General features: G+C 34.1%; 1 protein-coding gene across 1 annotated transcript in view; it reads left to right on the forward strand.

The window, feature by feature from the left end:
- The window catches only part of LOC108722656 (zinc finger protein 37), a 5,891-nt gene extending 4,330 nt beyond the window's left edge, over positions 1 to 1,561 (forward strand). Inside the window, exons 3-5 of the mRNA XM_018447863.1 lie at positions 1 to 418; positions 517 to 1,004; positions 1,273 to 1,561. Coding sequence (XP_018303365.1) covers positions 1 to 418; positions 517 to 944 — 846 coding nt within the window. The 3' untranslated portion in view covers positions 945 to 1,004; positions 1,273 to 1,561. The remainder of the gene's footprint in view (positions 419 to 516; positions 1,005 to 1,272) is intronic.
- Positions 1,562 to 12,790: the final 11,229 nt, after the last annotated feature.

Below are 12,790 nucleotides of genomic sequence, written 5' to 3' on the forward strand. Positions count from 1 at the left end.
CAGCAGCAGCAGGAACAGCAGGAGCCGCAGCAGGAACAGCAGCAACAGTCATTGCTACAGCAGCAACAGCAGCAACAGTCATTACTACAGCAGCAACAACAGCAACAGCAGCAACAGTCATTGCTACAGCAACAAATTGAAACGACGCCGCCATTAACACCGCCAACCTCTGAATGCAGCAGCGACATTGAGAATAGTAATCCGAACTCACAGCCGACGCAGAAGGACAAGGAGGTGCAGACTAACACGGAGCCCACGGATGGACTGAAACCGGCCACTTATACATATGACACGTTGCTTGTTTCGGACGGCAGATCGAAGAATAAGAAAGCATCCGCCGCACAGAAGAATCAGGACGCCGAACCGATCGAGGCACCTGAGACCTCCAAGACCGGTCGTTACGTGTGTTGCGAATGCGGTAAGTAGCGTTAATTCATTTAACTCTAATATTACCTTATCTCTATATATTAATTCTCTGTTAACTCTCTGAAAATACTCGCGTATTTTCCTTTCCAGGTAAACAGTATGCGACCTCGTCGAATCTGTCCCGGCATAAGCAGACGCATCGCAGCATTGATTCTCATTCGGCCAAAAAGTGTATCCATTGTGGCAAGGCGTACGTCAGTATGCCCGCTCTGGCGATGCACGTGCTCACGCATAAGCTGACACACAGTTGCGGCGTATGCGGCAAGATGTTCTCGCGACCTTGGCTACTGCAGGGTCACTTGCGCAGCCACACCGGCGAGAAACCGTACGGATGCGCTCACTGCGGTAAGGCGTTCGCCGATCGCTCGAATCTGCGAGCGCATATGCAGACGCATTCGGCGGATAAGAATTACGAATGTTCCAAGTGCCACAAGTCCTTTGCCCTTAAGTCGTATTTGAACAAACACCTGGAGTCGGCGTGCCAGCGCGAGAGCGACGACCCCGACACGCCGCCATAAGCAGCCAGGACGAGGATGTAGTGCCGATGTAGTGGCGCCGCGGTCAGCGGCAACGATCAGGTAGGTACGATCTGCGATTCGAGTTCCCTTTTCTCTTCGAAAATTGACCAACATCGATTTCTATTTATCGTTTTCTGGGTTCACTTACATCGGACGATTGCTTCGCTTAATCACATTTGCGACACAGTCTGATATTGCACAATAGCGCAAGGGTGTTTAAACCTGCTGACATATCACCCACGATCGATCATGACTATTCTCACATTTAGACCTAACAACGCGCCCGAATAAAGCGCGCCGTGCTAACCGATCAATCCGCAATTTGCAGCCGGTCGTGCACAGTCGACGTAAACAGAAGATTGCAGTGGCGTCATCACGTAGACTGGTAGAAAAAAACAAAAATAGTTTGCTGTGTAGACAGTACTTTTTGTCATGGACCAAGAAGGAAAAAAAAGGACGGAAGACAAACGAACGCACGGGAAGCCGCTGCTGGCCTCTCATCGCCATGCGGATGCGATTAGTTTCGATTATTTTGCACGGAATTCAAGTCGGTCGGGTTTATCGTTGCACTCGATTACGGTAGCAAGTCCTCACGTTCCCTTTGTCTCTGCTACGATGCTTGTGAAGCTAAAAAAAACATGCTTGCAAACTTCAAAGGGTTTAATGTCAATTTTCGGATATTCCGAAAATTGATTTTCGAATTTTCGATTTGTTATTTGAAAGTGTTACAACACTACACAAACATTCTCGGCGTTAACATTAAATTTCATTTGACCTATTTAAGTATCAGTTCCTCTTAAATATCCAAAATTGATATTTCGAGTCTAAAATCTCTCTTATTTTATTCTTATTTTATCGGTCAATTTACTAAAAGTGTTTTGACTTTTCTTCATAATCCTTTGAGGATGGCTTTCTAAAGTCTTGTGTCTACAATGCTAGAAATCGGTCCTAAATCTTACACAAAGAAAGAATTCACATTAGTCATGTGATCGAATTGTTCAAATATAATTTATTAATTCTTTGTCGTGATTTCCAGCATCGTGGACACAAGGTAACTTACACTTAACGAAGTAACTTACAGAAGACATTAGGGAGTTTTTGCAATATCGTGTATTCAGATACGGTAAACGTTAAAGTCAATGACGGTATTTAGTGGAAAGTCGAACTGCGCATACTGAGTATTTACTATAAATACACGATATTGCAAAAACTTCCTTTTGTGTTGGAAAGGTTTTTGAGATCGCTGAATTCGATTCTGGCCTTATAATTTTAAAATTCAAAATGAATCTAATATAGCAGACTGAATTTTTAAAAAATAATTATGAAACTTAAACTACTTTAACTAAGGGGTTTTTAAAATCACTAAATTTGAAAATAATCTGAAAATTGTTAAAATTCAAAAAGATAATAACCTTCAATGAGAAGAAAGAATATATATAAGATTCGAAATTACAGAATGAATTAATGACTTGCTACCATTGTCGAGAGGAGCCTCGGCTCTTTTGTGCATCATAGACGACGATCAGACATCGAATCACCGGTAACATCCAATTTCAACGGGTATCTCTCGGTAAGCGCAAAGTGATTCGATTTACTCGCCCGCTTAAACGTCGCGGATAGGCGGATGGGTGAAAATCTCGGCTGCGCGGGAACGAGAATGAGAAGGTAATTGACATATCGGCGTCTCTAGATCTCACGCTCGTCTCTTCCTCTCTCGCAGGAAGAGAAGTTTCTTTGAATATTTCATCGTGCCGCTTCTTTTGGTTCCGAGGACATATTCAGGCTATTCTTAAAGTCGTTTTCCCGATTTTTCTCTCCTCGGCGCTAAGAGAAGAAGAGAGTTCGCGAATTGTCACACGTATGTCTGATGAATATCGTTGCCGACGAATATCCGATAAGTAACGAGAATTGAAAAGCTAAATAAAAGTGGTACCTTAAAAGATAGTAAATTAACATTCAGATATATTAAAAATTTACCTACATAAAAATTTGAAGAAAGATCGATTTCAACATAAATACAAAACTTTTTTTACAGTATGTGAAAATAATTATGTAAATACAGGATGAAAGGAAGATTTGAAATTTAATTATTTTTCGACAAAATTTTAAAAGAAATATCGCGGCTATATTGTCATACTTAGTTACTTTTATGCTGTATATCGCATTATCGATTCAGTAATAAATCCACATGATGTGTATGTTTAAAATTTAAAATTTTATTAGAAATTCTATTATTGTGTTCGAGAAGTACGCTATTAACGCTATTATGTCATTTTATTTTTACCATTCATTAGACATAAAACAAGAATAAAATGACGCAATAATGCTGATAGCGAGTTCTCCGAACATAATCTAAGGATGTACTTAGCATTCTTTTTTTAATTATTTTTCTTGCCGTACCACTTTTATCCACTGTTGGATAGTTTCGTCAACGTCACAGTTTGCTTCAATTATAGACGCTAATTTGAGCGATTCTTTATTTTTCTCCAACATCAAAACTGCGACTGGTTTACTTAAAAATCGAATTAAACTGAAGTTAAACTTGATGAAACTGGCCATTAGTTTTTCAATCGTTGCCGGGGAAATAATCAAGTTTTTCGATGAAATTTTATATGAAATACACTCTTCAATTTCTCAGTAAAATCGTGCTTGATTTCTCCAAAGAGCCGTAAACAGTATGAGCATATGTGCTCCAAAATGTGCTCGTTTGATCTCCCGTTGAGATCTTTTTAATACATAGAGAAACTTCTTTTCCACACCGGTGAGAAGATCCGTATTTTGATTTGCTAGTCATTTTAGGTAAGTCTACCGTGAAGATACTTCGACATAAAGTGATATCAATATTTCAATATGTTTGGGCGTCTTTTCGTTGAAGATCGATACGATAACATCGGCAGATGCATCTTATTTCGTGAATTCGTAAAAACGACGAATCGAGATGCTTTCAGAATGAGCAGCGATAAAGTCGATCGTAGACGAAGTAGTGCAATATCTTTCTCTTACGTAGCTTATAAGAGCTCACTTTTTTCATCCATCTTAGCTCGATGATAAAAATTCGCTCATTGTCCTCTTCCGAGAGAAAGAGAGGCTGTTTGTAAAAAAATATTTCTATTAATTTCATTTATCAGAGGAACAATCACTCGAAGCATAACCGGAATTAGAAATTTGTGATACATGTAGACTATATGGCTGAATTATCGCTTTATACTTTACATTAGTTTAAGGTTATTTCGAATGTAACTCTTGCACCGCAGAGCAAGATCTCTTGTGCATTTAAATGTGCTCTTATGCGATTTTCGTCGGAATTCTTAACGTAACGCACGCGGATGCTCGCGGAAAGTTTTCATCAACATTTCACGTAAACTGGGCCACCTGTTGAATGCAGAAATGACCATTCGGTGGCAAAAGGGTCGGTCGTACTGCTCCCCTGAATTATGGAACACATCATTTCCTCGGTTGTTAAAAGCGCGAACAAGATCGCGGTCAATTGCAACGTTTCATCCAAATTTATCAATGCTTCTTTTCCAACCTGCAGAAAATCGCGCCGAGAACAGAATCGGCAAAAAGTATCGCGATTCCTCTAACCGAGAAGTACTGTTTACAAACGTTCCTAGAGATTTTATTATTTCTAAGATATTTATTTTATTTTATTGTTTCTAAGATATTTATTTTATTTTATTATTTCTAAGATATTAATTTTATTTTATTATCTCTAAGATATTTATTAATTATTTTATCTTGAATTCTCTCTTATAATAGTATTTAAAATGTGACGAAGTTGCGAGATTATTTTCTAATGAATGTTTTTCTTATCGCACGTTGCATTGTTATCCAAGTTCCTACAAATAAAGCTTTCCTACAAATCAATTTTTTATTACGTTATATATGTATTATGTATATGTATGTATTATTTATGCGTGTAGAACTTAAGAAATCTATCTAACCGGAAAATGTTGTTCAATTTATTTATTAATTCAAATCGATTCATTATATCTAGTCATATGATATATCGGCTATGAGAAGACACAAGTCCTTCATCTTTTAAAGAAATATAATAAAATGCCTTTTGTATGTATAGACATATTATAATTGGATATATTGAGGGAAAAATAATAACTATTGCTTGGAAGATATTTTTGTGTGAAAGCTTCGAGCAAGAAGAATGAAAAAAGTGGATCGCACGCGAGTGTATTTTATAGAACGGTGCAATCCACAACATCATACCAAAGAATATGACTAAAAAAAAGGAGTAGAAGAGAGAGGAGCAGGAGGGTGGAATTAAGGGGAAAAGAAAAAGTACTTACGATCTAGTCAACAAGTTGCGCTTGAATTACATCCTTTTTATCTTAGTTGCCTAAGGCGGTCGCATGTATAAGTGAAGAGGAAGTGATGCTTATTCTTTCTCATCGTATATTTTACCTTACTTTCTCCCCCTCTGCTGTCTAAAGCGTTTTTAATATAACTTATAGATATTTTAATACAAGAAATTTTATGAACGATTGTGTAAGATATAGCAGAACGAATTGATTGTATTTAATTAATTGATGTAATACGCGGTTTGATGTGCACTTATGATTAACAAGATTAAACGCCCGATTAAACGTGAGAGAGAAAGAGAGCTTTTAGTCAGGTTTTTTTCAAACGTATTAACACTAAGGGGAGTAATGCATATAGACTCCTCGATCGCTTTTTCGTGACGCCACCGTAAAATCGAGGTGATAAAATGAACGGGAGAAGAGATCGGCGTTTTTCCGGAAGTCTCCTACTTACGACTCATTTTCTCTTCCTCTCGGGAACGCGCGACGGACGAATAACGTCGAGATGTATTGAAATGTAAAAATAAGATATGAGAAGTACGGAATAAAATGCAACATCACCAATGCAATAAAATAATAACTGCAAGCAGCAACGAAATTAGAACGCGAATGTGAAAGCATAAAGTAACCGAGTTGAAAGACGTAAATCAATTTTTTTCTGTTTTTAATATACATTACATGTATAAGTACATATATTAAAAACAGAATGCATCGATGCGCATTTATCGTTTATCGTGCTAATTGTATATATCTATGTAAGATGAAATGATTTCACGGGGGGAAGTTAAGTTAAGTTAAAAATATCTCGTAAACGAATTCAATCTATTTTTGCTGGACTCGTTTAAAAAAAATACTCGTATTTTATTCTTATATTTCGTACCTCGACTATACGAAGTATGCGTTGCAAGTCGTCTTGCAGAAGAAAATAGATCTCTATCCATACGGAAAAAATCACGAAACGCACGTAGTTCTGCAGCTCGGCCACGTTTTTCGTAATATTTGAGATTAACTGTAGACATTTGTCTCTTATATTGTATTACAATACTCGACAGTCAATCGAATCTAATAATGTAACTCGTAACGGTAGTCAATAATAGGAAAGGAGGAATGAAGGAAGATATGCACATGGTCCACGATTGCCCTAGTTGAATCCCAAGCGAGTTTCGTCAGGGGATACATGAACGTCGCGGAACAGTTTACAGTAGTTTTAGTATTACGAACAAGAAGGGCGACAAGAAGCGAAACGATGCTTCGTGGTACGATTTCGCGCACCTTACGTATAATAAAATAGTTTTTCAACTTGAAACTTGCCGATGCAACAAAGTGTGATAACATGTGCTCTGCTTTCGTTGTCGGAACGTGCAATTTCTCATTTTATGCGGTGAACTCTCATGTATTTTTGAAATTATATTGACTTACTATCTATTTACGTTGATAAATAATATTTGTTACTCGTTTTACATTATTCCCGTAAAAACGATTAGTAAAAATTAATTGATTAAAATAAACAATGATACCAAATTATTTGATTTCATTTTTGTTTAAAATTAAGCGCTACGATTTTCTTCCTTTACTGTATAAACAGTACTGTATAAAAAGCGTTAGCGAAATCTTGCCACAAATTCGACATATTGGTCGGTGCGATATACTCAACGAGAATTATTCTATAGAGGCGAAAAAAAGATATTGTTATAATGGGGATGAATCATCAAAAGAGTGAGATTACAAGTCACAAAACTGATACTCATAAGCACGAAATAATAAGCGAGCAGTCATTAAAGGAATTCTAAAGTTGTCTGTTTTATCGACTCAATAGAACTTATACACATGATTTACGTGTCATGGACACATCACTATACACACACATAAATTCTCGTGTGACAATTTTGTAGCGATCAAATGTTTAAATCTAATTTTAAAAACTCATCGTTGCTTGAACTACTATATACAATTTCATAAGTATAAATTGCAAAACTTTTATATTGAGTAAATATTATTGCAATATTGATAGCTCTAAACAACATAGAAGACTAAAAAATGGCAAAGATGATCTTAATTTCAAAATTTTTTCCGTTTTTAGGATAAACTCAGTATAAATTTTATCTTACACGTATTAATGCGTATACTTTAATTTTGGAAAAGAATTTTAAAATCTAAAGAAACAAGTAGATAATCATTATACAAAAATTATTGCGTTTAGTCAATAAAACAGACGACTTTAGCACCGCCTTAATGTTTTTTAAATATACAAATGATTCAAGCCAAGCCCCAGGATGATTATGTCTCATACATTTCTCAGTCTAGAAGTTCCTTGTCCGACTCGCTCATATCGGATTTAGAACCGAATGAAACAAACAACTTTGCAACCGGACGCATTCGTTTTGGCATATATTTCCGTTATATAAAACAAAAGAGTATTGCACCTTTTCTACAAATCGATTTTTATTAACTATTTGGATTAATTTTTATTCGAGTAACAAATTAATTATCAAGAGCGAAGAATTTAGAAATATGATATTGCACAAAATTAAAAACTACTATTTCATATACATATAATTAAAATAAAATATATTATTAATTTAATTAAATATATTAATTATGTATAATATGTGTATATAATTTTGCATATATAAATGTATGTTTTTTTTATATAACCAAAAATCGCGCAGAACTTCATAAAATTGAATATTTATCTTGAAAAACAAGTTTCTTTCGTGAATTTTATGACAGGTGTTTGTAGACCAATGTTGGCCAGATAAAAGTTAAGAATCTTAATTGTGAAAGGATACATTCGTTCATTTCTTTTTCTCAATCTTGCCAGTAATATTAAGCAAAATCAATTGTATTTGTATTAATATAATACCTCTTTGTTCTTTGAAACTTTTTCATGATAGGCGATTAAGTCGAATAAAAAAGAAATGAGCACTCAATAGAAAAATAGCAAGCAACAATAAAATGTGAATAAAGGAAGGAACTGAATGTGGACGCGCATTAATATAAAGACTCCCAATTAAAGAGGACCAAGTTGCTAAACCGTTTCTATGCCGCGCACGCGGTGAATTTAACAGTTGTAGTATATATCGTTTTCGAGGTGATAAGAATCGTCAATATATAAGCGATAGAGAGAATAACTCATTCAACCAACTGAATGTTAATATATCGAAGATAAAATGAGAACAACGAAAATGTGACAAGCATTGTACACGTAAATATAAATATAATACTTATAGAGACAAGGCGCATCCATTATATATATATAAACTATATATATATATATATATATAGACGTATGTACATGTACTAATCGATCGAATCATACTGAAATTTGAGAAATCGATAATTTTTATTCGTTCTTGATTTAACTACGATGACATTTCGTGTTCGCCACCGTTTGAACACATCTTATAATTAATACGACGCTGCGTATTTCGGAAAGATAAAATACAATTCCGCACAATGTAAAATTTGATAAAATTTCTCTTACGTTAATCAGTTTTGTGCCGAACGTTTCTTTTCTTTCGTTTTGCGTTTGTAAAAGTAATGCAGTCGTAACGAAACGAGAGAATTTCAAGTCGATTCCGTCGATTATTACATTTATCATTTATTATATTAATTACGGAAAAGAAAGAGAGAAAGAGGGAGAGAAGTGAAATTGTTGTATGTTAATGCGTTAAGATGTAGGTGAAAACGTTTTGTGTATGCATCTATGCGTGCTTATGTACACGAACTTCACGGAGAAGCAGGCATAATCACCGCTAAACCTGACTTTTAAAAAAAATGAGAGAGAGAAAGAGAGTGATAGAAAAAAAACACGTAAGAGAAAATAATAGGGTTTAGATTAGTGTGATACAAGGTACGACAAAGCAATAATTTAGTGATTGTACGATATACTTGATTAGCGAATTAGTGCTAAGTTAATGATACTTTCGAAATCTATAAATATTTACTCGATAAATCGTATAGTTTTGTAGAAACGCTGAAAAGATTGCCATTTCAGATTAACACTGTCTTGGGATCAAAGATTTAGGGGAAAAATATAGTGGAAAAAATTAAAAAAAAAAAAAGAATTGGTAAGCAGTTGGAAATGAATGGACAAAACCGCGATATAGTCCTGATTCGAGATTTTTTTTTCGTACAAACATGAAATAAACAAAACGAGCAATTCAGTGAGCAATTAAAAATGAACGAAAAACAAACGAAATTTCGAGCACATTGTTCGTGACTTTTTCTAACAGGACGAATTTCGAAATAATTATATTCGTTTGCGAATATGCGTATCTTACTGGAAGAAACAGGATAGAAATATCGCCTTTAAATTTCGCAACGTGATGCTTTGTCATTTAGAAGGAGTCATCTTGTACAGGTGCCAAATTTATGCACGCCGAAAGAAAAATATTTGAAGAAAAGAAAAACAGAGAAGAAACATTCACCGATTCACATCCGAATATGATAATCCATATCGCAATGCAGTTTGTAACGCTTATGATTAACGATATTTGCTCTTATCCCCACACATTTCTAATTACGTCATATGTATCGTATAGGAACCATCACTTAAAGGATGAGAAAGTAAAATGAATATAAAAATACTGCACAGTTGGAAAGTTTGTGTTCAATTTAACATATTTCACGTGTCCCAAACGATCCATTTAAATTTTTTAATTTAACACAAGATGTGAATATGTCAAAAAATACAAAACACTGACACAATTTGTAAGAAAATTGTTGAAACATATTTTTCAGTAAAATTAACATTTATGATGTAAATTAAGAAATGTTGAATATCAATTTAATTGCATAAAATATTCAGATAACATAATCACATTATGTTAAATTAACACTCGGATATGTTAAAACTTCAACACAAAATTTTAACAAAGACTTGAGTGGACCGGTCTTAACATAAAAACATGTTTTTTAATGTGTATACTTTTCATTTTTTTAAAAATTAAAAAAAAAATTTTTTTAAAAAACAATTATTGGCAACTGCGTGTACAATGGCTTTTATTTGTATCAATATCTATTATCATGGAAACAAACAGAGTTGGAGCCATTAAAAGTTGTTTACTTCAATCCGTCTATGCCAAGCTTTTAAACAAAAAAAATACATGAAATTTATTGCGGAAATGTATGACCATATATAAATTTGTATCGTAAATAAAAGTGAGTTTGTTTCTTTCAAATTCACGAGAAACAAGCTTATGGAATTTTTAGAAAGTATACGCAACGATCTGTTGATATGCGATTTGATGGAAATATAGTAACGCTTACTTCGACAGTTGTTACCGCTCTCTTAAATTTTATTTAAAAAAAAAAAGGAATAATAAGAACAATGTAACACGTTTGCAAACACATCGCAAGAAATGTCGACTGCAGCATTAGAGTAAATATGCATAGACGAAATATTCTTCCAATAAAACACGCTACAAATGGCTTAGCGTAAAATGCAAGAAATGTTTTCGAGTAAAAGAAATAGTGTAGTGATGAAATATTGACTCTGATGAAAATTTTTCTGTAAATTCTTCATATAATTTTTTAGAATTTTTATATAAATTTGATAAATTCTGCACAATTTAATTTTTTAGAAAATTTCTTAAATTTTTTAATACGAATTAAAACACATTTCAGAAATACTGAGAAAATCTACATTTTTTTCTAAAATTCTTCATATTTGAATTCTGAAATATTTTAAGACTTTTAAGATTTCTCATTTAATAATTTCTGATGAAAACACGTATAAAATATAAAAAAGTTTAAGGTGTTTTTTCAGAAATCTTCATAAATTGATAATATAACAGGAGTTCTCTCTCTCTTAAAAATGTTATCTCATTACGAGAATTTTTTTCACCAGAGTAATATCAATTTTTCAGATCATTCCATAAATCTTTAGATTCTCGATAGACATCGTTCAATGCACGAATATAGAATCAGTCAATATATTGTTGACGGCAATTGCTATAGTTATTGAAAACAGATAAATCCAATTGAAAAATCAGCGAGATAATATTCTGTTATAGTATCAAAATTGGTATTGTGATTCGGGGGGTATGTATATAATTTTTTTTTCAAACCCGATTACAACACGTATGTAAACTCGGCGGACTACCATTAAGAATTCACTCACAATGAATAATAAAGGTGATAAAGATGAATTTGCCAATTTTGGAACAATGTAACACCAAACTTCAACTAGAACTATTGTACACGTCGTGCGTACTTTTTAATGTCAAATCATTTGTTAGTCATTTATAACGTCGTGTCTTGCATCTATACATCGCCGATACCTATAAATAGGAATAACACAGAACGATTATCCTTCGATGTGTGGAAGACATTGTACTCAACATCTCCGAGCAGTTTCTTCGCAAATTCAATACCTATTACGAGCAAAATCGATTTCAGCGTCACATACTGACATGGATTCGATATATCTGAAAGAAAGTATCACACACGTATCTCAAACAGCAAACGTGTCTAAAAAGATGCTCTGATCTTTCTCAAGAACTTTAGACATCCTTGAAATTCCGTTTGTTGTTTGGAATATTGTTATATATAAACGCGTGAATGTATATACACACATACATACACACATATTAATGGCGATTGAATTTTTAAGGCTGCGTTCCGTTTCACGCATGATGTGCATAATGCATCATTTATCCTTGTTTAACATTCGGTGAATAACAAGAATAAAAGATGCATCATGCGCATTATGCGTGAAACGGAACGTAGCCTAAAACTCTCAAACTAACTCGTCACACATTCAGTATTTCGTACATCAGATGCTGATTCGCGTAACGCGAAAAAACGTGAGAAAATGACTCGGACTGTAAGGGTGAGGATAAAGCGTTTCACAGGCGACAACAAACACGTTCATGACCAACACGTGTGAACCACGCGAATAAAATAGCGACGGATACCTTTACAAATTTTTCGAAGTGCGAGCCGGCACGCCGTCGCCGCGACGTCGACGAAAGCAATTTTACATAATATTTACAGCGGTGTGCAATAAACAGCACACGTCACACATAAATTAATTCATACCAAGTAATGTAATGCAAAAGCCGATCGTGTTACTGACATGTTTCTTATCAATAAACTAAACCTTAAATATAGATTATGCATGTTGAAACATTTACTTCATCCCGCATTTTGTAATTTCCGAATTTATCCTTTGAAAAAATATACCGTTCTTTTCTTCAGAGAAAAATGTGAAAACCAATACGCAAACCCAAAGATTAAGATAAATATTAAATTTGCAAGTATCATTGTTTCAAGTATCTTATGCTTACCCGCCTTTAATTCTAAAGAAAAAAAAATGATATACATGTCAAATAAAAACATGTCTTTAATAATCACCTAAAAATTAACGAAATATCGGCAGTTCATTAAAAAAACACAAAAGAGAGAGAGAGATCTTAAAGTTTCTAAGTTTCACGAGTATTATTTCGTACAATTACTCCATATAATTATTTCCAGTTGATGAAAGTGAAAGTGGATTTGAGATGAGATGAGAAAAATTAGAGTACA

Source organism: Mycetomoellerius zeteki, unplaced genomic scaffold (assembly GCF_001594055.1).
Source record: "Mycetomoellerius zeteki isolate Tzet28-1 unplaced genomic scaffold, Tzet1.0 scaffold212, whole genome shotgun sequence".
NCBI classification, from domain to species: Eukaryota; Metazoa; Arthropoda; class Insecta; order Hymenoptera; family Formicidae; genus Mycetomoellerius; species Mycetomoellerius zeteki.